The sequence below is a fragment of the Anomaloglossus baeobatrachus genome, chromosome 6, assembly GCF_048569485.1.
Source record: "Anomaloglossus baeobatrachus isolate aAnoBae1 chromosome 6, aAnoBae1.hap1, whole genome shotgun sequence".
NCBI lineage: Eukaryota > Metazoa > Chordata > Amphibia > Anura > Aromobatidae > Anomaloglossus > Anomaloglossus baeobatrachus.
In genome coordinates, this window is record NC_134358.1 from 554,051,162 (window position 1) to 554,077,031 (window position 25,870).

The following is a 25,870-nucleotide window of genomic DNA, read 5'->3' on the forward strand; positions in this document are numbered from 1 at the left end:
CCATCTGTCTTCCCAGCATCTCTATTGTTCATCCTCCCAGTGTCTATAATGTCTATCCTCCCAGTGTCTATACGGTCTATCCTCCCAGTGTCTCTACCATCTATCCTTCCAGTTCTTATACTGTCTTTCCTCCCAGTGTCTCTACCATCTATTCTCCCAGTGTCTCTACCATCTATCTTCCCAGCATCTCTATTGTCCATCCTCCCAGTGTCTATATGGTCTATCCTCCCAGTGTCTCTACCATCTATCCTTCCAGTTCTTATACTGTCTTTCCTCCTAGTGTCTCTATTGTTTGTTTTTCCCAGTATTTCTTCAACGTGCCTTCACGGTCTGACATGACATCGTCTTTACTGTCTATTCTCCCAGTGTCTCTATTGTCTATCCCTCGTGTGTTTCTACTTTAGATCCCCCAATACCTCTACTGTCTATCCTCCCTGTATCTATTGTGTATCCTCCCAATATCTGCACTAGTCACGCTCAGTGTCTCCTCTTTATCACCCAAGTATCTCTTACCAATATGTTATGAACTGAGATCACCTAGTAGTGGAGCACCTTCATGTACAATACAATAACATTTTAAGAGAGATCAGGTATCATAAAGAAATGGCAGTCAGTAAAGTCACCTTCAGCTTGGAGCGCGTTCACCGGTGTCTGGGTCTCCTTTGAATAGGACACAACTTCACGAGGCAAAAAATCCACCTGTGTGACCTTAGAAACTCCGAGTCTTATCATTCTTCGTCTGCGAAGAAGAAAACAATATAATACTTGTATGCAGTCATTATAGTCAATATAACAAGGCATGAGATGGGAATGAGGTGGGTGAGATATGGCAGCCCATGAGATGATAAATACACCAAGTTTCCCTATAGATTCCTGGGATAGTATTAGAGCTTCTCATATATTCTGGGCATGTGTCCAGTAGTCATCTGGGTGTAAAACCCCATTAAGTAACTGTCAGTGGTTTACTATACATTTTTTACACTTTGTGCCAATAAACTTGGTGAAAATTCCCACGAAGATTCCTAACTGGTTCTGTCAGGATAAAAATATTAGTCTACCTGTAAACAGCATATTATAGAACAGGGAGAGCCGAGAAGATTGACATATTATTATATGGGGAAATATTCAGGATAATCTGTACTGTGTTGATGTTAATTCCCGCTTCCTCTGGCTGCATTAGTCCAGTGGGCGGTCTTTATGAATGATTGACAGCCAGAGCCCAGAGCAAGCGGGAATTTAAGTCTATAAATTACAATTTCCAATAAATATTTCACCACAAGACTATAAAGCAATCTGCCAAGTATAACATGCTGTCGGCAGATAGCGCGGAAGATTTATGGGGACAGATTTGCTCTAAAGACAAAAATATGAGGTCGGAGTTCCCTTTTAAGAAAAATCCAACCATGGCATTCAGTATACAATCCATACATAGGATATACTTAGTTACAGACTACTCTGTAATCCAATGGAAACCCCCAATAAAGAACTGTGACACTAGAGTGTTACCAAAAGTCAAGCCCAGCTCTGCTACATCTGTATATATATATATATATATAAAAGTATATATAAGTAAATATAATAGATATTATATATACAATGTATATATATATATATATATATATATATATGTGTATGTATACATTTATATATATGTATATATATATAAAAAAGTATATATAAGTAAATATAATAAATATTATATATACAGTGTATATATATATATATATATACAGTGTATATATATGTGTATGTATACATATAAATATATATATATATATATATAAAATAAAATATATTATATAAATATAATAAGATAGACATACATCAGTCGCTACAAGTGAATGTAAGAAACCGAGGGCCCACTTGATTATTGTAATTTTATAATTTTACCGTATTTTTGCATAGATATAGTGTTTTTCTCAAATCTTTTCCACTTTATCAAAATTTAAAATTTTATTTTTTTAACTAATTTATTTTTTTAAAGTCTATTTTATGTCGGGCTATATATATATATATATATATATATGTGTGTGTGTGTATGTTCATCGCTATGTGGAGATTCCAGATATTTTTCCCACTGATTCCTCAATTGTGACTTTTTAAAAAAAAAATAAAAAAATGTACAGTTTTTGGGTTTTTTTTTGCACAAATGCAATACAGTGCCTCCCTCTTGGAGTGACGTTATATACAGCTGTATTTTTTTTATTTATTTTTTTTTAATTGCAAATTTTGCAACTTTTCAGCAAAATAAGTGACTTTTTTAACACTGGCATTTTTTATTTTGTGCAAAAAGTTTGAACGACGTGCGCCATTTTTAAAGAATTTAAGTCCAAAAACTCTAACAAATATCACAAGACAAAAAAAAGGAATGTGACTGACTTAAAAAAAATGCAAATAATAAATCGGAAGGACAAATCTGCTTCTGTCTTCACTTATGAGCCACTTCTCCCTACGCCGCCTCCTGAGCTTATAAATCATTTTGAAAAACAGGCAGCGTCCATACTAGTCAAAAAAGATGGACTATCAGGTCATTACAGTTGTAATAAAGCTAAGACTGAAGAAAAAAAAAGATCCGTCAACAGCAGCTTATTGATTGTCTCCAGACTACAATTTTATATCTACGATGCACAAATGAGCCACAAATAATGAAAAACATCACAGAGAGTGGAGATGTAATGCAAAGATGATGGGAGCTATCTAAGTTGGAGCTTCACTATACAAAATCTAAAGCATTAAATCATTAAATTCTCGACCCCCCCATGACACATATTACGACATTCTTTTTATTTTTTTGTATCTCTGCTGTAAAAGCTGAAACGTACCCGAGTTCAGATTCTGAATGGAGCTGCAATACAGAAGGGTCAGTGTCCCATTGGAGGGTCCTGTACATGTCCAAAAAGGAGATGAATGTAAAAATAAAACAAAACAACAAATACTATAATACAAAGTAATCAGCAGATCGAGACAGCAGGATGCAAGTGCAGGTCATGGGATGAGAGGAAGGCAGAGACATGCAGCAACACCATGCAACACCTAGGGGGAAAATGTGACAGATTCAATCAAATCCACACTGGGCAGTATTATTGTAGTTATATTCCTGTACATAGGGGCAGTATTATAGTAGTTATATTCTTGTACATAGGGGCAGTATTATAGTAGTTATATTCTTGTACATAGGGGCAGTATTATAGTAGTTATATTCTTGTACATAGGGGCAGTATTATAGTAGTTATATTCTTGTACATAGGGGCAGTATTATAGTAGTTATATTCTTGTACATAGGGGCAGTATTATAGTAGTTATATTCTTGTACATAGGGGCAGTATTATAGTAGTTATATTCTTGTACATAGGGGCAGTATTATAGTAGTTATATTCTTGTACATAGGGGCAGTATTATAGTAGTTATATTCTTGTACATAGGGGCAGTATTATAGTAGTTATATTCTTGTACATAGGGGCAGTATTATAGGAGTTATATTCTTGTACATAGGGGCAGTATTATAGTAGTTATATTCTTGTATATAGGAGCAGTATTATAGTAGTTATATTCTTGTATATAGGGGCAGTATTATAGTAGTTATATTCTTGTACATAGGGGCAGTATTATAGTAGTTATATTCTTGTACATAGGGGCAGTATTATAGTAGTTATATTCTTGTACATAGGGGCAGTATTATAGTAGTTATATTCTTGTACATAGGGGCAGTATTATAGTAGTTATATTCTTGTACATAGGGGCAGTATTATAGTAGTTATATTCTTGTACATAGGGGCAGTGTTATAGTAGTTATATTCTTGTACATAGGGGCAGTATTATAGTAGTTATATTCTTGTACATAGGGGCAGTATTATAGTAGTTATATTCTTGTACATAGGGGCAGTATTATAGTAGTTATATTCTTGTACATAGGGGCAGTATTATAGGAGTTATATTCTTGTACATAGGGGCAGTATTATAGTAGTTATATTCTTGTATATAGGAGCAGTATTATAGTAGTTATATTCTTGTATATAGTGGCAGTATTATAGTAGTTATATTCTTGTACATAGGGAGCAGTATTATAGCAGTTATATTCTTGTACATAGGAGCAGTATTATAGTAGTTATATTCTTGTACATAGGGGCAGTATTATAGTAAGTTATATTCTTGTATATAGGAGCAGTATTATAGTAGTTATATTCTTGTACATAGGGGCAGTATTATAGTAGTTATATTCTTGTATATAGGAGCAGTATAATAGTAGTTATATTCTTGTATATAGGGGCAGCATTATAGTAGTTATATTCTTGTATATAGGGACAGTATTATAGTAGTTATATTCTTATACATAGGGGCAGTATTATAGCAGTTATATTCTTGTACATAGGAGCAGTATTATAGTAGTTATATTCTTATACATAGGGGCAGTATTATAGTAGTTAGGTTTTTGTACATAGGGAGCAGTATTATAGTAGTTATATTCTTATACATAGGGGCAGTATTATAGTAGTTATATTCTTGTACATAGGGGCAGTATTATAGTAGTTATATTCTTGTACATAGGGGCAGTATTATAGTAGTTATATTCTTGTACATAGGGGCAGTATTATAGTAGTTATATTCTTGTACATAGGAGCAGTATTATAGCAGTTATATTCTTGTACATAGGAGCAGTATTATAGTAGTTATATTCTTGTACATAGGAGCAGTATTATAGTAGTTATATTCTTGTACATAAAAAATATACAACTGAATAGAAATCTATAAATAACAGAATTCGGTCACATCAGATGCTTCTATTAATAATTTCATGCAAACACATGAATTGCACATATATGAAGACAAGCCTCTGCAGCAGACGTATAGCCGAAAAAAACGGAAACACAAAACATATCATAATGTGATCTCATATGTAACGTGACAATCTGTAGGATACAAACATAAATGTATACAGTATCTGCAGCGTCTCCAATCATAACTAAGACAAGAGACAGAGACGCACGTCTATAAAACATGATAACATGATTCGTTATTCTGCCTCATGCGTCCTTCAGTCAAATAATTATTTAGGCCGTGCACCCCTATTACTTTGCTGAGGGCAGCTGTAAAAGTGTGGGTTCAGTATAAATATGATGGTGTATGTTGGTGTGCCTGGGCCCTTTAAGACTAGTTTAGCTTTTTAATATTATTATTTTTCGTTTAATATTTCTTTATTATTTCAAAAGTTTTCATATAATAATATATTTTTAATGGGTCCACAAATCTGTGCATATTCATTTTATAAAATTCCACACTTTGCTTTTCTAATACAGAGCTCCAAATCCTCTGCACAAAGATATGAAACATACCGCTGTGTACCATGAGCCACCACCAGGGGGAGCGCACTGCATACTAATAACATTACACTCAATAATATAATAGTATGTGACCTACTTTTCTTCCTCTGATGGTCACTGGCGGCAGACACAATGTTACAGTGCCTTGCAAAATTATTCAGCCCCCTTGATTTTTTTCAACCTTTTCCCACATTTCAGGCTTCAAACATATAGATAAAAATGTTAATGTTCTGGGGAAGAATCAACAACAAGTGGACACAATTGTGAAGGTGAATGATATTTATTGCTTATTTTAAACTTTTTAAAAAAAATAATAAACTGAAAATTGGGGCGTGCAATATTTTTCATCCCCTGTAAGTTAATCCTTTGTAGCGCCACCTTTTGCTGCGATTACAGCGCAGTCTCTTGGGGTATGTGTCTATCAGTTTTGCACATGGAGAGGCTGAAATTCTCGCCCATTCTTCCTCTGTAAACAGCTGGAGCTGAGTGAGGTTGGATGGAGGCGTTTGTGAACAGCAGTTTTCGGCTCTTTCCACAGATTCTCAATTGGGTTCAGGTCTGGACTGTGACTTGGCCATTCTAACACCTGGATACGTTTATTTGTGAACCATTCCATTGTAGATTTTGCTTTATGTTTGGGATCATTGTCTTGTTGGAAGACAAATCTCTGTCCCAGTCTCAGGTCTTTTGCAGACTCCAACAGGTTTTCTTCAAGAATGGTCTTGTATTTGGCTCCATCCATCTTCCCATCAATTTTAACCATCTTCCCTGTCCCTGCTGAAGAAAAGCAGGCCCAAACCATGTTGCTGCCACCACCATGTTTGACAGTGGGGATGGTGTGTTCAGGGTGATGAGCTGTGTTGCTTTTACGCCAAACATATCGTTTGGCATTGTGCCCAAATAGTTTGATTTTGGTTTCATCTGACCAGAGCACCTTCTTCCACATGTTTGGTGTCTCCAGGTGGCTTGTGGCAAACTTTAAATTACACTTTCTATGGATATCTTTGAGAAATGGCTTTCTTCTTGCCACTCTTCCATAAAGGCCAGATTTGTGCAGTGTACGACTGATTGTTGTCCTATGGACAGACTCTCCCACCTCAGCTGTAGATCTCTGCAGATCATCCAGAGTGGTCATGGGCCTCTTGGCTGCATCTCTGATCAGTCTTCTCCCTGTTTGAGATGTACGTTTGGATGGACGGCCGGGTCCTGGTAGATTTCCAGCGGTATGATGCTCCTTCCATTTCAATATGATCGCTTGCACAGTGCTTCTTGGGATGTTTAAAGTTTTGGAAATCTTTTTGTAACCAAATCCAGCTTTAAACTTCTCCACAACAGTATCGCAGACTTGCCTGTTGTGTTCCTTGGTCTTCATGATGCTCTCTGCGCTTTACACAGAACACTGAGACTATCACAGAGCAGGGGCATTTATACGGAGACTTGATCACACACAGGGGCTTATATTTATCATCATCAGTCATTTAGGACAACATTGGATCATTCAGAGATCCTCAATGAACTTCTGGAGTGAGTTTGCTGCACTGAAAGTAAAGGGGATGAATAATATTGCATGCCCCAATTTTTAGTTATTTATTTTTTAAAAAAGTTTAAAATAAGCAATACATTTCGTTCAACTTCACAATTGTGTCCACTTGTTGCTGATTCTTCATCAGAACATTAACATTTTTATCTTTATATTTGAAGCCTGAAATGTGGGAAAAGGTTCAAGGGGGCTGAATACTTTCGCAAGGCACTGTATTTCTAGATATACAGTGGCATGCAAAAGTTTGGGCAGCCCTGGTCAAAATTATTGTTGGGAACAGTTAAGTAAGTTGAAGATGAAATGATCTCTAAAAGCTGTAAAGTTAAAGATGACGCATTTCCTTTTGTATTTTAGGCAAAAAAAAATAATTCATCCATTCTTACTCGGAAATTTCCAGTTCTGTGAGATTCCTGGCTCATATTCCAGTTCTGTGAGATTCCTGGCTCATATTGCATGCACTGCTCTTCCTTGGAGATGTCTTCCAGTTCTGTGAGATTCCTGGCTCATATTGCATGCACTGCTCTTCCTTGGAAATGTCTTCCAGTTCTGTGAGATTCCTGGCTCATCTTTTTTGAGGTCTAACCACATATTTTAATGATGTTCAGATCAAGAGATAGTGATGGCCATTGTAAAACCTTCAGCTTTCGCCTTTTGAGGTTGTCTATTGTGGATTTTGACATGTGTTTATGATCATTAACCATTTGTAGAAGCCATCCTCTTTTCAACTTCAGATTGTTACAGATAGTATTATGCTGCATCAAGAATTTGTTGAAATGTCATTGAATCCATTCTTCCCTCTACCCTTGAAGTGTTCCCTGTGCCATTGGCTACAACACGACCCCAAACCATGATTGATCAACCTCCATGTTTAATGGTTGGCGAGATATTTTTTCCTGAAATTCTGTGCTCTTTTTTCTCCACACACACCTTTGTGTTATGATCCGGAACCATGGCAGACCACCACAAATCATTGGTAAAAGGTGACAAGAGCATTGGCAACTAATCTGGCCGCCATCCCCTTACTAACCATCACAACTAGAAGTAGCCGAGGGGTGAACTAACATCCTGTGCACCGGGAACCCAGCCGGAGAACTAACTATCCTAAAGGAAGGAAAGATGAATAACTCTCTGCCTCAGAAAATAGACAAAGAATAGCAAGCCCCCCACATTCAAAGACTGCGGTGATATAGGAAAACACAATACACAGATAGATGATAGGATTAGCAAAAGGTGAAGCCCCACTGACTAAAATAGGAAAGGACAGGAAAGGGGCTGATGGTGGCCAGAGAAAAACCCTGCAAAATTCCAAATTCCTGATAGTACAAAATGGCCATCAGATCGCACGATCTGCACTCCGTCCTATACCAGGCGCTCTTGTCATACCAATGAACAGAAAACAAGAATTATAACAAATTCAGAAAGCCACAAACACATGGACTTATAGGAGCTATACTCCAAACATAACTGCAGGGAGTTTCCCAGCTAAGCAACAGAGAGGAAAATCCCTGCATGCAAATAAACTGAAAACAACCACAGCAAATGACAAACTCAGATAAGAGTAAAAGAACCAAACAACAAATAAAGAGCAAAGCACTTATCTGGGGTAGATGTGGTGTGGAGCAGAATGAAGCAGGCTGGTGAACAAAGAACAACTGACATCCGGCATAGCCTGCTATCAGACCAGGATTTACATAAGCAGAGAGTTAGCAATGGAAAGGCCCATTGCTAAACACACCTGGTCTATGGCCAAACCATTCCTGGCCACAAGAGGGAGCCTCACAGCAGCCAAAGCATAACTGACATTCACAACACCTTTGATCATTGTGGCCACAGAGTTCTATTTTAAGCTCGTCGGTCCACAGGACTTGTTTCCAAAATGCATCAGTGTTGTTTAGATGTTCTTTTGCAGACTTCTGACGCTGAATCTTATGGTGAGGATGCAGGAGAGGTTTTCTTCTGATGACTCTTTCATATTTGTGCAGGTTTCTCTAAACAATAGAACAATGCACCACAACTCCATAATCTGCTAACTCTTCCTGAAGGTCTTTTGCACTCAGGCAGGGGCTCTGATTTGCCTCTATAGCAATCCTACAAGCAGCTCTCACAGAAATTTTGCTTGGTCTTCCAGACGTTATCTTGATCTCCACTATTCCTGGTAATTGCCATTTCCTAATTACATTTGGAACTTAGGAAAGGGCAACTTGAAAATGCTTTGCTAACTTCTTGTAGCCTTCTCTAACTTTGTGGGCCTCCACCATTTTCAGAGTGCTAGGCAGCTGCTTAGAAGAACCCATGGCTGCTGTTTGTTGGTACAAGGTTAGAGGCTACTGAGTTTTTATAAAGCTGAGAAGTTGTCATCACCTGCCCTTTCCTAATTATAGTGAACAATCCATAACCCTAACAGGATAATTAAGGCCGGAAGCCTTGGCCAAAGTTATCTGAGCACACAAATCTCCAAGGGAAATATATATATATATATATATATATATATATATATATATATATATATATATATATATATATATATATATATATATTTATTTATATATATATATATATATATATATATATATATGTATATATATATATATATATATATATATATATATATATAATATATATATATATTTAAATATTTATTTTATTTTTTTTATTTATTTTATTTTTATTTTATTTTTTTTTCTGCCTAAAATACAAAGGAGATGTGTCATCTTTAAGTTTATGCCTCTTACAGATCATTTTAATTTTCAACTTCCTGAACTGTTCACAATAACATTAATTTTGCCCAGGGGTGATTAACCTTTTGCATGCCATTGTAAATTTATAAAAATTTGTAAAAATTGGAGCTCTGTATAAGAAAAACAAAGCTCTGAGGAATATATACCATAGGTAGATTTAAAATACGAATCAGGGCAGAATTTAGAACCCAAAGTGACACAATGATACAAGGTGCAGATAGTAATTACACCTTGGATAACATTCTATAATAAGGCGAGTAACACGACAAATACTTAGTGTTGTTTGTTCCTGTGACTTCTCCATAAGTTGTATTCTCCAGTCACCTTCAGAGCTGCATTCATAATTCTGCTGATTGTCCTTAGAACCAGAGAGCAGTACAAGTACAAGCAGTAGAATTTAGAATGTAGCTTTGAAGGTGAGCGGAGAAGAAATTGTGCACTTTAAAAATTAGTAAACTGATGAGATAGATTTTAACTGAAATGTTTCTTGGTTTCTAAGCAGAATTAAATAAAATGTTGTCATCGCTCGCAAAACACACAGACACTTTCTTACCCCATGAGGCCGCTCTGAATATTCCTGGGAATAGGAAATAAAACAGTTGTTTTATCCATAAAATTACATTAATCAAACATGTTTATTATCTCTAGTCCATTGGGACCCCCACAGATCCTAACAGTAGGGGTACCGTGGGAGTGCAGAAGTAGTGTGCATGTGTGACCATAGGTCTATTCACTTCTATGGGTCTATAGTGTGGTAATGTGCATGTGTGACCATAGGTCTATTCACTTCTATGGGTCTATAGTGCGGTAATGTGCATATGTGACCATAGATCTATTCACTTCTATGGGTCTATAGTGCGGTAATGTGCATATGTGACCATAGATCTATTCACTTCTATGGGTCTATACTGCAGTAATGTACATGTGTAACCATAGGTCTATTCACTTCTCTGGGTCTATAATGCAGTAATGTGCACGTGTGACCATAGGTCTATTCACTTCTACGGGTCTATAGTGCGATAATATACATATGTGACTATTGATCTATTCACTTCTATGAGTCTATAGTGCAGTAATGTATATGTGTCACCATAGGTCTATTCACTTCTATGGGTCTATAGTGCGGTAATGTACATGTGTGACCATAGGTCTATTCACTTCTATGGGTCTATAGTGTGGTAATGTATATGTGTGACCATAGGTCTATTCACTTCTATGAGTCTATAGTGCGGTAATGTATATGTGTCACCATAGGTCTATTCACTTCTATGGGTCTATAGTGCGGTAATGTGCATGTGTGACCATAGGTCTATTCACTTCTATGGGTCTATAGTGTGGTAATGTGCATGAGTGACAATAGGTCTATTCACTTCTATGGGTCTATAGTGCAGTAATGTGCATATGTGACCATAGATCTATTCCCTTCTATGGGTCTATAGTGCGGTAATGTACATGTGTGACCATAGGTCTATTCACTTCTACGGGTCTATAGTGCGGTAATGTGCATGTGTGACCATAGGTCTATTCACTTCTACGGGTCTATAGTGCGGTAATGTGCATATGTGACTATAGATCTATTCACTTCTATGGGTCTATAGTGCAGTAAAGTGCATGTGTGACCATAGGTCTATTCACTTCTATGGGTCTATAGTGCTGTAATGTACATGTGTCACCATAGGTCTATTCACTTCTATGGGTCTATAGTGCTGTAATGTACATGTGTGACCATAGGTCTATTCACTTCTATGGGTCTATAGTGCTGTAATGTACATGTGTGACCATAGGTCTATTCACTTCTATGGGTCTATAGTGCTGTAATGTACATGTGTGACCATAGGTCTATTCACTTCTATGGGTCTATAGTGCGGTAATGTGCATATGTGACCATAGATCTATTCACTTCTATGGGTCTATAGTGCAGTAATGTACATGTGTGACCATAGGTCTATTCACTTCTATGGGTCTATAGTGCTGTAATGTACATGTGTGACCATAGGTCTATTCACTTCTATGGGTCTATAGTGCTGTAATGTACATGTGTGACCATAGGTCTATTCACTTCTATGGGTCTATAGTGCGGTAATGTGCATATGTGACCATAGATCTATTCACTTCTATGGGTCTATAGTGCAGTAATGTGCATGTGTGACCATAGGTCTATTCACTTCTATGGGTCTATAGTGCGGTAATGTGCATGTGTGACCATAGGTCTATTCACTTCTATGGGTCTATAGTGCAGTAATGTGCATGTGTGACCATAGGTCTATTCACTTCTATGGGTCTATAGTGCGGTAATGTACATGTCTGACCATAGGTCTATTCACGTCTATGGGTCTATAGTGCTGTAATGTACATGTGTGACCATAGGTCTATTCACTTCTATGGGTCTATAGTGCAGTAATGTACATGTGTGACCATAGATCTATTCACTTCTATGAGTCTATAGTGCAGTAATGTAGATGTGTGACAATAGGTCTATTTATTTCTATGGGTCTATAGTGCAGTAATGTACATGTGTAACCATAGGTCTATTCACTTCTATGGGTCTATAGTGTGGTAATGTTTATGTGTGACAATAGGTCTATTCACTTCTATGGGTCTATAGTACGGTAATGTACATGTGTGGCCATAGGTCTATTCACCAGTATGGGTCTATAGTGCAGTAATGTTCATGTGTGGCCATAGGTCTATTCACTTTAATGGGTACATGTGCATCCACCGCTCCCATAGACTTGCTAGGCAGCACTGCTCCCCCCACATGGAGGCACAGGCTGTCTGCTCTCAGAATTGGTGGGGGTCCGATCAGTCAGATGCCTCTGATCACACATTTATCACCTAGCGTGTGAAGAGGTGATGCATGTTATTTTTAAGAAAAACCCCTTTAGTTGTTTAGTGATATTATGTATATATTACCGTATATAGCAATTTTTTTCTCTATGCAGCTGTTATTTGATCTTATGGTGGTATGTGTGTGATATTTCTATCAGCGGTATACCAACAATGATGGAAGACCATGTGGCCACTCTGGGGCCCGTGAGTAGGGGGGCCCAAGCACCAGCATCAGGTTCCCCCCGCCCATCATCGCAGCTTCAACTGTATACAGTTGGGAGCAATGATGAAAGAGGGAGCGCTCCACTGTCCACTCCATCCTACATCATTCTCCCTTTGGCATCTGAGATCTGACGTCTCAGCGTAGCGGGTGCGATGATGTCACTACTGCGCCTGCTGTGCCGAGATGTGCAGCGCTGCAGAACACACGCTGAGTAAACCGGTGCAGGGGGAAAGAGGAGAGGAGAGGGTTTGTTCTTGCTTTTTTTAATCAGTGAGTACACTGGTAGCCAAAGGAAAATACGTTATAGATATGGAGGACTATGGGGGTGCATTATGACATATGGAGGACTATGGGGTGAATTATACTATATGGAGGACTATGTGGGTGAATTATACTATATGGAGGACTATGTGGGTGAATTATACTATATGGAGAACTATAAGGGTACATTATACTATATGGAGGACTATGGGGGGGAATTATACTATATGGAGAACTATAAGGGTACATTATACTATATGGAGGACTATGGGAATGAATTTTACTATATGGAGGACTATGGGGGTGAATTATACTATGTGGAGGACTATGACGGTGAATTATACTATATGGAGGACTATGGGGGTGAATTATACTATATGGAGGACTATGGGGGTGAATTATACTATATGGATAACTATAGGGCTACATTATACTATATGGAGGACTATGGGGGTGAATTATACTATATGGAGGACTATGAGAATGAATTTTACTATATGGAGGACTATGGGGGTGAATTATACTATGTGGAGGACTATGGGGGTGAATTATACTATATGGAGGACTATGGGGGTGAATTATACTATATGGAGGACAATGGGAATGAATTTTACTATATGGAGGACTATGGGGGTGAATTATACTATATGGAGGACTATGGGGGTGAATGATACTATATGGAGGACTATGGGGGTGAATTATACTATGTGGAGGACTATGGCGGTGAATTATACTATATGGAGGACTATAGGGGTGAATTATACTATATGGAGGACTATGGGGGTGAATTATACTATATGGAGAACTATAGGGCTACATTATACTATATGGAGGACTATGGGGGGAATTATACTATATGGAGGACTATGGGGGTGAATTATACTATATGGAGGATTATGGGAGTGAATTATACTATATGGAGGACTATGGGGGTGAATTATACTATATGGAGGACTATGGGGGTGAATTATACTATATGGAGAACTATAGGGGTGCATTATACTATATGGAGGACTATGGGGGTGAATTATACTATATGGAGGATTATGGAAGTGAATTATACTATATGGAGGACTATGGGGGTGAATTATACTATATGGAGGACTATGGGGGTGAATTATGCTATATGGAGGACTATGGGGGTGCATTATACTATATGGAGGACTATGGGGGGGAATTATGCTATATGGAGGACTATGGGAAGTGCATTATACTATATGGAGGACTATGGGGGTGCATTATACTATATGGAGGACTATGGGGGGGAATTATGCTATATGGAGGACTAAGGGAAGTGCATTATACTATATGGAGGACTATGGGGGTGAATTATACTATATAGAGGACTATGGGGGTGAATTATACTATATGGACGACTATGGGGGTGTATTATACTATATGCAGGACTATGGGGGTGCACTATACTAAATGGAGGACTATGGGGTACATTATCCTATATGGAGGACTATGAAAAAACACAAAAGAGAATGAAACAAAAATCAAATCATTGATCATTTCACACAAAACTCCAAAAATGGGCCAGACAAAAGTATTGGCACCCTTAGCCTAATACTTGGTTGCACAACCTTTAGCCAAAATCACTGCGAAAAACCGCTTCCGGTAACCATCAATGAGTTTCTTACAATGCTCTCCAGGAATTTTAGACCATTCCTCTTTGGCAAACTGCTCCAGTTCCCTGAGATGTGAACGGTGCCTTCTCCAAACTGCCATTGTGAGATCTCTCCACAGGTGCTCTCTGGGGTTCAGGTCTGGACTCATTGCTGGCCACTTTAGTAGTCTCCAGTGTTTTCTCTCAAACCATTTTCTAGTGCTTTTTGAAGTGTGTTTTGGGTCATTGTCCTGCTGGAAGACCCATGACCTCTGAGGGAGACCCAGCTTTCTCACACTGGGCACTACATTATGCTGCAAAATTTGTTGGTAGTCTTCAGACTTCATAATGCCATGCACACAGTCAAGCAGTCCAGTGCCAGAGGCAGCAAAGCAACCTCAAAACATCAGGGAACCTCCGCCATGTTTGACTGTAGGGACCATGTTCTTTTCTTTGAATGCCTCTTTTTTTCCCCTGTAAACTCTATGTTGATGGATTTTCCCAAAAATCTCTACTTTTGTCTCATCTGACCAGAAAACATTCTTCCAAAACGTTTTAGGCTTTCTCAGGTAAGTTTTGGCAAACTCCAGCCTGGCTTTTTTATGTCTCGGGGTAAGAAGTGGGGTCTTCCTGGGTATCCTACCATACACTCCCTTTTCATTCAGACGCTGACGGATAGTACGGGTTGACACTGTTGTACCCTCGGACTGCAGGGCAGCTTGAACTTGTTTGGATGTTAGTCGAGGTTCTTTATCCACCATCCGCACAATCTTGCGTTGAAATCTCTCGTCAATTTTTCTTTTCCTTCCACATCTAGGGAGGTTAGCCACAGTGCCATGGGCTTTACACTTCTTGATAACACTGCGCACCGTAGACACAGGAGCTTTCAGGTCTTTGGAGATGGACTTGTAGCCTTGAGATTGCTCATGCTTCCTCACAATTTGTATTCTCAAGTCCTCAGACAGTTCTGTGGTCTTCTTTCTTTTCTCCATGCTCAATGTGGTGCACACAAGGACACAGGACAGAGGCTGAGTCAACTTTACTCCATGTCACCTGCTGCAAGTGTGATTTATTATTGCCAGCACCTGTTAGGTGCCACAGGTAAGTTACTGGTGCTGTTACACAAATTACAGAAGCATCACAGGATTTTTCAAGCAGTGCCAATACTTCTGTCCACCCCCTTTTTTATGTTTGGTGTGGAATTATATCCAATTTGGCTTTATGACAATTTTTTTTTTTTCATTGAAGACAAATTAAATGAAGATAATACCAAAGAATTTGTGATTGCAATCATTTTCAGGAAGAAACTGAGTATTCTCTGACAGGATTGCAGGGGTGCCAATACTTTTGGCCTGCACTGTATGCGCTTCTGTGACCCAGCCGAATATTATTTATATAGGTGAAGTTGAGGGCGGGCAATTCGAAATTCTGCTATGGGACCCCATGATTTCTATGTGATGGTAATACTTGAGCAGTGTATGGTTGTATTATTTTAACACTATATGTTGCTATTATTTGAGCACTGTATGGTTGTATTATTTTAACACTATGCTGCTATTATTTGAGCACTGTATTGTTGTATTATTTTAACACTATGTTGCTATTATTTGAGCACTGTATGGTTGTATTATTTTAACACTATGTTGCTTTTATTTGAGCACTGTATTGTTGTATTATTTTAACACTATGCTGCTATTATTTGAGCACTGTATTGTTGTATTATTTTAACACTGTATGTTGCCATTATTTGAGCACTGTATGGTTGTATTATTTTAATACTGTATGTTTCCATTATTTGAGCACTATATAGTTGTATTATTTTAACACTGTATGTTGCCATTATTTGAGCACTGTATGGTTGTATTATTTTAACACTATGCTGCTATTATTTGAGCACTGTATTGTTGTATTATTTTAACACTATGTTGCTATTATTTGAGCACTGTATTGTTGTATTATTTTAACACTATGTTGCTATTATTTGAGCACTGTATTGTTGTATTATTTTAACACTGTATGTTGCCATTATTTGAGCACTATATGGTTGTATTACTTTAACACTGTATGTTGCCATTATTTGAGCACTGTATAGTTGTATTATTTTAATACTGTATGTTTCCATTATTTGAGCACTAAATAGTTGTATTATTTTAACACTGTATGTTGCCATTATTTGAGCACTGTATGGTTGCATTATTTTAAGACAGTATGGTGGTAATATTTGCGCACTGTATTTTGATTTTATTTGTGTACCATATGGTGATATTATTTGAGCAATGTATGTTTGTATTATTTTTGCACTGTATGGTGGTGTATATAATGCAGCTGTATGACTTGGACACTGTATGGCATTTTTAATTAGTCACCATATGGTATGGTTATTTGCATAGTGTATGACCTCACATTATATGGGAGCGGACCCTCACAGGCGGTACCAAACCACAGAATCATGCTATGTACACCCTCGGTATATATCATATAGGCAAACTAAACCTGTGCAGTGGATTTATCCACTCTATCTCAGCAAGTCTATAAAAAAAGTAGGACTTCAAGCGGTATATTTCAATAAAATGGATGTTTTCAGCAACCTTGGGGGCGTTTCTTGGTAGAATGGGGTCTGGCTTAAACTTCATTTTTGTCTTCGCACCTTTTTTTTGTTGGTTTTCTTTCTTTTTTCATTTGCACCTTATTCTTTTTTGTTTGTTTTATGTTCACTTTTATGTTTTCCTTATTTATGTTTATTCATTGTGGCTGCAGCTTTTTATTTTCCAGATGTTTGTATCTGATTCATCGACTTGTTAAAAAGTTGCAAAATATTGGAGCAGATGTTCTCCACGATCCTCCGCTGTAATGGTTTTATGCAAACCTCAAATTTTTCCCTTCCAAATTTTGCATCATTTTAGCACAACCTGCAACTTTTATCCTAAAAAGTCCCACGAAAGGGTAAAAACAAAAATATTTTGCGCAAAAATTTAGAAACCTCGTGAGTTGTTTTGAAGAATTTGGTGAAAAAGAAAATGGCAATGAATACCATAAGATAAAGAAAAAGGATTTACAAAAAAAAAATTGAAATCATAAGTTGGGCAGGGGTATACATACAAATCATGAGGCCCTGTACCAAAACTCTAAATTGCCACTCCCCCCCCATCCGGTTTCTAATTTGGACTTATAGGGCCCCCATGACGTCCCATCATGATCACGTAGTAGGGGTCAAATGGAGGTGACAGAGGGGAATTCGCTCTTTGCCTAACCGCTTCAATGCTGCACTAGCTGTTCATCATAGCATCTAAACGGTTAGATAGATCAAAGCTCTCCCTGTTTAGTGTCTGCTGTGCATAACAGCTGGCACCCACCGGATATCATACTTGCCAACATTTCCGGGAACATTTAAGCCCTAAAACAAATTCTACCTTTGCTCCTCGTGGTAACGCCTCTGAACCACCCTCAAACTGTCACAAAGAGGTTTTTACAAACATCGCTGACTGTTATAGGGGCGTCAGGATCTGTGCAGACTACAGATTCTTGCACTCTGGCTGCTGAAGTCTGATCAGCGCAGGCAGGTTCAGGCGTCAATCCACAGACTTGTAAAGCAGAGGCAGGATAAAAAGAGTTAATCTCTGCTGGGCTGCTTGTTAGTCTCCTTTGATCACATGCTGTGGGAGAGCCAGTCACATTTGCTCCCCTCCTATATATGCTAGCTAGACACTTCCTTTAATGTCAGCTATAGCTTCTCTATACTAGTCTCGTGAGGTGTTGTGATTTACTGGTGGTTGTAGTACTTTAGGGCTGTGAGTGGTTGTGGTGTTAACCCTTGATGTTCAGAGCAATAAAAAAGGAAAAAACATCAGGCACTCACCAGTTGCTGCTTGTGCAAGTTTTGTTGTTTTATTCGTGCAGGTTACAAGTGCATGGAGTGGAGGGGAGGGAGTGGACGCTACACACGTCCAAAGACGACGGCGGCCGTTTCGCACCTGTCTGGTGCTTCAGCTGAAGCACCAGACAGGTGCGAAACGGCCGCCGTCGTCTTTGGACGTGTGTAGCGTCCACTCCCTCCCCTCCACTCCATGCACTTGTAACCTGCACGAATAAAACAACAAAACTTGCACAAGCAGCAACTGGTGAGTGCCTGATGTTTTTTCCTTTTTTATTGCTCTGATGTTCACATGTTTATTCACATCAATGGCACCGCAGAGCATGTGCACCTTTTTCGGCCCAGTATAGGATGTTCTGAAAGTTTTTTGGTGTTGGGGCAGTGCCCTGAACTTTTCTCCTTTTTCGTATTAACCCTTGATGTTATTTTGTTGCTTCCTTCCTTCTCTTGCGCTTCTCCTTAATCTCTTACTGTTTGTTACTGTGAGTTTACAGTGTGTCTGAGTTTAGTTTTTTCCCTGGTTCCCTGAGATGAGCGGACCCGTGATAGTTTGGTTCGGCAGGTTCAGCTGGACATTAGGTAAAGTTCAGTTTTGGACCTGGAATTGACCTGAACCCCAATGGAAATCACTAATTGGGCAGTTTGTGTCTCTGCCCACATACAGTCAGCCATAAAAGGATCACTTCTAGGGGTGGGTTGACAGGGTTTTTCCATTTTGTTTGCTTGGTGCACACTTTACTGATCACGCTGTTGTTACCCCCAGTGCGAGCTGATCAAATACTGCAAGCGGCTCGCACTGGGCTCAGCACCGAGCGTACCCAAGCACAGCGATGCTCACGAGTGTGGTGTTCGTACATAAAGCACCCGAACCCAAACTCTGTTTATTTTGTAACGTCTGTGTTTGGTATGAACACCAAACCTTGGGTTTGCTCATCTCTAGTTGTGATACCAACTTCCTGGTGGTTGCAGTACCTTGTTCACTCCCTTCTTACATATGCTGGCTGGACACTTCCTTTAATGCAAGCTATAGCTTCTCTATACTGGTCTGGTGAGGTTTTGTGATCCAGACTTACTGGTGGTTGTAGCACTTTATTGCTGTGAGTGGTTGTATTGTTAACTCTTTTTGTCCTTTTGTTGCTGCCTTCCTTCTCTTCCTTTTCTCCTTCGCTTACTGTTTCTTCCCCTGAGTTTGCAGTGTGTCTGAGTTTTTGTTTTTCCCTGTCTGTCTTAATCTGTGTTGTCATCACATTCCTGCCCCTTCCTTCCCTGGAGGAAGGGGGGGGAACAGTTTAGTTCTAGTCAGGAGTAAGACACAGGGCTCCGGTATCCCCACCATCAGGGGTAATCCGAAATAAGGGATAGCGTAGGGTCTCCTAGCGTGAGGGACAGTATAGGAGCCACAGTCCATCGTTATCCTGCAGTCACATCATGACTTTTAGGCAGATTTTATAGTAAGAGCTCCTTTTTACAGTAGCCAGGTGTCATTTTATTCCTGGGGTTGTTTGCAACTATGCGCTTCCTCTGCACCCCCTGTAACTACATCCTGGGAGCGCTTTATAAATTTCCTCTGCCCCCCCTGTAACTACACCCTGGGAGCGCTTTATAAATTACCTCTGCACCCCCTGTAACTACACCTTGGGAGCTCTTTATTGATTAATCATAGAATGCAGGCTTCTTTGTTGCCGCCACTAGGGGGTGGTCTCGGTATAATGATGTATATAGCCTGTATTAATCAGCGGGAGCTGTATAAATCTGCAAAGATCGAGCGCCATATAGCAGTGACCTGAGCGCCACAAATTTGGGCACGTTTCTGAAGGTCTTCTTTCCATGCAGATATTTTAATAGGGTCATTCAATAATCCAGAATATTTGATAATCTCGCTCCTATGACAAGGATGTGCGTGATATTTATGATGACATCCCCCATATTAGTGTCAGTCCTTAGTGTGAGAGGCTGAGCGGCAATGCTCTGCGCCATCGCTGTGAATGGCGGCATTGTGCTGCTGTAATCTGCCTCCATTGTACTATAAAGTGGCCTCATCATCCGCGCCATTGTCTCTGCACCACCTAATGACGGCGTGCGCCTGCCTTGTTTATATCACCATTTTATAGGCGGTAATCTCATAATAACAGCTATAATGCCGCTGTGTTAACAATTTGGCGTGATGGAGCTGATCGGATCATAGGGACTTAGGAGTTGCTAGATTTCGGGGATGACGACAACTGTAATGATTTCTCACGGCAAAAAAAAACAACTGATACATTGTAACAAAGTCTCAGGACAGCAGAGAGATCTGTTGCATACATGTTTAGCTCAGTTAGAAGTATTAATGTAATTTCCCATCTTCATAGATCTTGTGAAAACAAGCAATTTTGCAATTTGCTGCTTATTAAAATTTTCAGCCGTTCCTGAGATATTAACATTTTAAAGCTCGTTACCTTGGAAACCGACCACCGCTGCTAGACAGCAGAATATTCACATTCACAGTGTTTGCAAGCTCTGTGCTATTGACTGTTTTTGAAGCAGGTCAGAATCGCAGGAGCACATGCAGTTACCTCCTCATACCTGCCGGCTTCAGTACACTGCTTACTACCTACAGTCATGGCCAAAAGTTTTGAGAATGACACCAAAATGATATTTTCACATGATCTGTTGCCCTCTGGTTTTTAATTGTGTTTGTCTGATGTTTACATCACATACAGAAATATAATTGCAATCATATTATGAGACTAGAAGGTTCTATTGACAGTTAGAATGAGTTAATGCAGCAAGTGAATATTTGCAGTGTTGCCCCTTCTTCTTCAGGACCTCTGCAATTCTCCCTGGCATGCTCTCAATCAACTTCTGGAGCAAATCCTGACTGATAGCTGTCCATTCTTGCATAAGCAATGCTTGCATTTTGCCAGAATTTGTTGGTTTTTGTTTGTCCACCCGTCTCTTGATGATTGCCCACAAGTTCTCAATGGGATTAAGATCTGGGGAGTTTCCAGGCCATGGACCCAAAATCTCTAGGTTTTGTTCCATGAGCCATTTAGTGATCCCCATGGCTTTATGGCAAGGTGCTCCATCATGCTGGAAAAGGCATTGTTGGGCGCCTGCTCTTGGACAGTTGGGAGAAGTTGCTGTTGGAGGACATTCTGGTACCATTCTATATTCATGGCTGTGTTTTTAGGCAAGACTGTGAGTGGTGCGATTCCCTTGGCTGAGAAGCAACCCCACACATGAATGGTTTCCGGATGCTTAACAGTTGGCATGAGACAAGACTGGTGCTAGCGCTCACCTCTTCTTCTCCTAATAAGCTGGTTTCCAGATGTCCCAAACAATCGAAAAGGGGATTCATCTGAGAAAATGACTTTCCCCCAGTCCTCAGCAGTCCACTCCCTGTACCTTTTGCAGAATATCAGTCGGTCCCTGATGTTTTTTCTGGAGAGAAGTGGCTTCTTTGCTGCCCTCCTTGAAACCAGGCCTTGCTCAAAGAGTCTCCGCCTCACAGTGCGTGCAGAAGCACTCACACCCGCCTGCTGCCATTGCTGAGCTAGCTCGCCACTGCTGGTAGTCCCATCCCGCAGCTGAAACAGTTTTAAGATTCGGTCCTGGCGTTTGCTGGTCCTTCTTGGGTGCCCTGGAGCCTTTTTGGCAACAATGGAACCTCTCTCCTTGAAGTTCTTGATGATGCGATAGATTGTTGACTGAGGTGCAATCTTTGTAGCTGCGATACTCTTCCCTGTTAGGCCATTTTTGTGCAGAGCAATGATGGCTGCGCGTGTTTCTTTAGAGATAACCATGGTTAACTGAAGAGAAACAATGATACCAAGCACCAGCCTCCTTTTAAAGTGTCCAGTGGTGTCATTCTTACTTAATCATGACTGATTGATCGCCAGCCCTGTCCTCATCAACACCCACACCTGTGTTAATGGAACAATCACTAAAACAATGTTAGCTGCTCCTTTTAAGGCAGGAATGCAATGATGTTGAAATGTATTTTGGGGGTTAAAGTTCATTTTCTTAGCCAATACTGACTTTGCAAGTAATTGCTGTTAAGCTGATCACTCTTTATGACATTCTGCAGTATAGGCAAATTGCCATTAGAAAAACTTAAGCAGTAAACTTTGTAAAAATTAATATTTGTAGCATTCTCAAAACTTTTGGCCATGACTGTAGTCAGCAGCGGTGGTCGGTCTCCAAGGCAACGAACTGTTAACAAAAGAAAAATGCTAATATCTCAAGAACGGCTACAAATATTATTAAGCAGTAAATTGCAAAAGTGCTTGTTTTAACAAACCCTATCTAAACATATGATGAGCGTAGCCCTTTAAGTCTGTACCATGCAGAATATTTCCATTCACTGATGAGAAAGAGAAACACAAAGTATGCAAGGACGTTACCCCCTTTGAATCTTATATGGGAAACTTGCTAGTTTTTTGTATATGTCATCATTAATCTTCTGGGGGGCTCATCAGCCGCTGTAACAGCCAGATATATACAGTTTATGGAGTCAGAACATCACACCTCCATAGTCCTTTAAGTGGCCGTTCTCGGTACTACAGCTCAGATCACATTCACTTCAATAGGAACTAAGCTGCAGTACCGAGCATGGCCACTTCATGGTCTATGTGTCACGAGTTTCTCCCGTCCTTGGGAGACCTTTGACAGATTTGGGATCTGAGGTTCACATTGCCTTGCGAAACTCTGAGTTTTAAGTGTATTTCCTTTCTATTGGTGCTGTAAGGGTTCCTTACTGGTTTATGACCAATTCCCTTCCCTTTAAATAGTCACATGTTCCATCACCTGATGTCGGTTATAGAATTAATTTCTTTGTGGAGGGAGGAAGTCTTTGGAAGCTGCTTGAGTCCTGTTGTTTGCAGCCCTGGTGCATATCCTGTTGTCTATGGTCCCCTGTCTGTCTTCCTTCCTTTGGGTTTGACTAATGCAGTGGTGATGTCTAGTGCACTTACAGGCCTTTGCACTACTCTGGGTGAGAGGAGGGACAGCTAGGGACTAGGCACATGACGGCGATGGGTGGAAGGACCCGTTTATGGACGTCCGAGGAGCTCAGGGTTCAGACACAGGTTAGTGTCAGGTGACCAGTCTTCTCTCTCCCCGCATTAGGGCCTTCCTAGCCTTCCATGCAACTTGAATCCTCTGTGTTGAACTTTATATATATATATATATATAAAAATAACAAATATATAATACAAATATATAAAAAGAAATAAAAACATAAATAAATAAAAAAATAATAATAATAAAAAAATATATAAATAAAAACCCAAAAATTAAAAGAAATAAAAAAGAAATTATAAAATTTATTTATTTATTTATATATATATATATATATATATATATATATATATATATATATATATATATATATATATATATATATATATAAATTTTATAATTTATTTTTATTTTTTGGTTTTATTGTTTTATTTTTTTATTATTTTTTTTATTATTTCTATTTTTTTTATTTATTTTTATATATTTGTCATGGTGTTTTACATTTTGTTATATGTCTCCCCAATGGGGACTTGAACCTGCGATCACTGGTACAATACGGTAATATTATAGTGCTTCCATCTCCTATGAAAACTGGAATTTATTTGTGTACAAACATGACAGAGAGGCAGAAGCTTTGAATACGCCCCCCCCCCCCCCCCCCCCGGCTGCCATTACGCCATGGACATCCCCACTTTTAACTTCTTAAATGCTATTGTCAAAAATGACAGCAGCATTTAAGGGGTTAATGCTGTATATAAAAAAAAAAAAAACAGATCCAGGTGCCAGCAGTACAGCACAGCCGGTGCCCACACTGTATAAAGCGGCTCCATTGATGCAGTACACACCTGGTAGAGTGATTTACCGGGTGCGGGCACCACGAAGGACAGCGTTGGACTGGAAACAGTTAAATGTGGCCTCAGTTTTAAGCCCCATCTGGTAATTATTGCACCTGTCTATGGGCGTCAGTTTTCCTATACACCTGGATATGATGGATCCGGTGTCCGCGTGTGATGATGGTTAGTATGATCAGCACATGGTAGCGGTGAGAGAAATGCGTGGTGTGCACCATGACATTGATGGATCGCGTGGGCTGTTACATTCACGCGGTGCAGCACATATGACATCCCAACAATCACATGCACGGGGACAGGACATACAACTTACCGCCCCATGATGGCGCCATCCACCGAGTCCTGACTGCCGGCCTCGCTGGGGGTGCTCAGCGATTTGGATGATGGAGACATTGGAGTGTGGACTGGAAAAACGGAAAAGATTGTTCATTATTATACAGATGCAGCAGAGCTGAATGTTTAAGGCCTCTTTCCCACGTCCATGCCTTCGGTACGTGTATGGTCAGTTTTCTCACGTACCGGAGACACGGGCACACGTAGACCAATTAAAATCAATGGGTCTGGGCTCACGTGCACATTCTGACATGGACCCTGTCTACGTGTGGAGCATACGTGTGCCCGTGTGCTCCACACGTAGACATGTGCCCTTTTTTTCCGGCATCACGGGTGTCACATGGAATGCAAACGGGTCACACGTAACACAAACGGACCACACAGATGTGTTCCATGTGACACGCACCGGAGAAAACACATGTGTCTGCGATAAAAAAAAAAAAACATTACTCACCTTCTCCAGCCCTGCTGTCTCTGCCGCTGCTGTCACTTGCTTCCGACCGCCGCTCATTATGCTCATTGCATATTCACTTCACTGCGGCCGGAAGCAGCAGCAGCGGGGAGTCGGCAGGACCGGAGACCGAAGATCAACACCATGGACAGCGAAGCCAGGGACAGGTGATCAGAAAGTTCCCGTTCTCCGTGTGTTATCACGGATAACATACGGAGAACACACGTGTGCCATACACGGAGGGCAAAACGCACCTTTGACACGTCCGTGAAAAACGTGGGTGGTTTTTCACGGACGTGTGAAAGAGGCCTAAGGCAGTAATTGGGTAATTGATAGATCACGGGTGGTCTAGGGCAGAAAAGGGGTTAATGTCAGAAATCATTATGGTGTAGGGCAATTAAGCGGTTAATGTCAGTATCCTAAGCAGTCTAGAACAAAAAAAGGGTTAATGTCAGGATTGGATCCCTAATAATCTAGGGAAGTAAAAGAATTAATATCAGGTGTCAGGATCTCTGGTGGTCTAGGGCAGTATAAAGGTTAGTATTGAGATCCCTGGTGGTCTAGGGCAGTTTAAGAATTAATGTCAAGTGTCAGGATCCCTGATGATCTACGGCAGTACAAGAGCTAGTATCAGAGTCCCTTGTGGTCTAGGGCAGTAAATGACAGGCGTCAAGATCCCTTGTGGTCTAGGGCAGTAGGAGGGTTAGTATCAGAAACCATGGTGATCTAGGGCAGTAAAAGAGTTGGTCTACGGAAGTAGAAGGCATAGCATCAAGATCCATGGTGGCAGTAGAAGGGTTAGTATGAGTATTCCTGCAGTGTAGGGCAGTAAAAGAGATGATGTC

General features: G+C 39.7%; 1 protein-coding gene across 7 annotated transcripts in view; it reads right to left on the reverse strand.

Annotated features, from left to right (window-relative positions):
• DYNC1I1 (dynein cytoplasmic 1 intermediate chain 1) overlaps positions 1 to 25,870 on the reverse strand; it is a 425,084-nt gene that overhangs the window by 351,134 nt on the left and 48,080 nt on the right. For 3 of the 7 annotated variants that reach the window (XM_075315694.1, XM_075315687.1, XM_075315689.1), the window contains exons 5-8: positions 24,555 to 24,645; positions 10,150 to 10,173; positions 2,823 to 2,882; positions 624 to 739 (exon numbers count right to left, since the gene is read on the reverse strand). In XM_075315694.1, coding sequence (XP_075171809.1) covers positions 624 to 739; positions 2,823 to 2,882; positions 10,150 to 10,173; positions 24,555 to 24,645 — 291 coding nt within the window. The remainder of the gene's footprint in view (positions 1 to 623; positions 740 to 2,822; positions 2,883 to 10,149; positions 10,174 to 24,554; positions 24,646 to 25,870) is intronic. The other 4 variants (XM_075315688.1, XM_075315690.1, XM_075315692.1 and 1 more) reach the window with 2 other exon arrangements.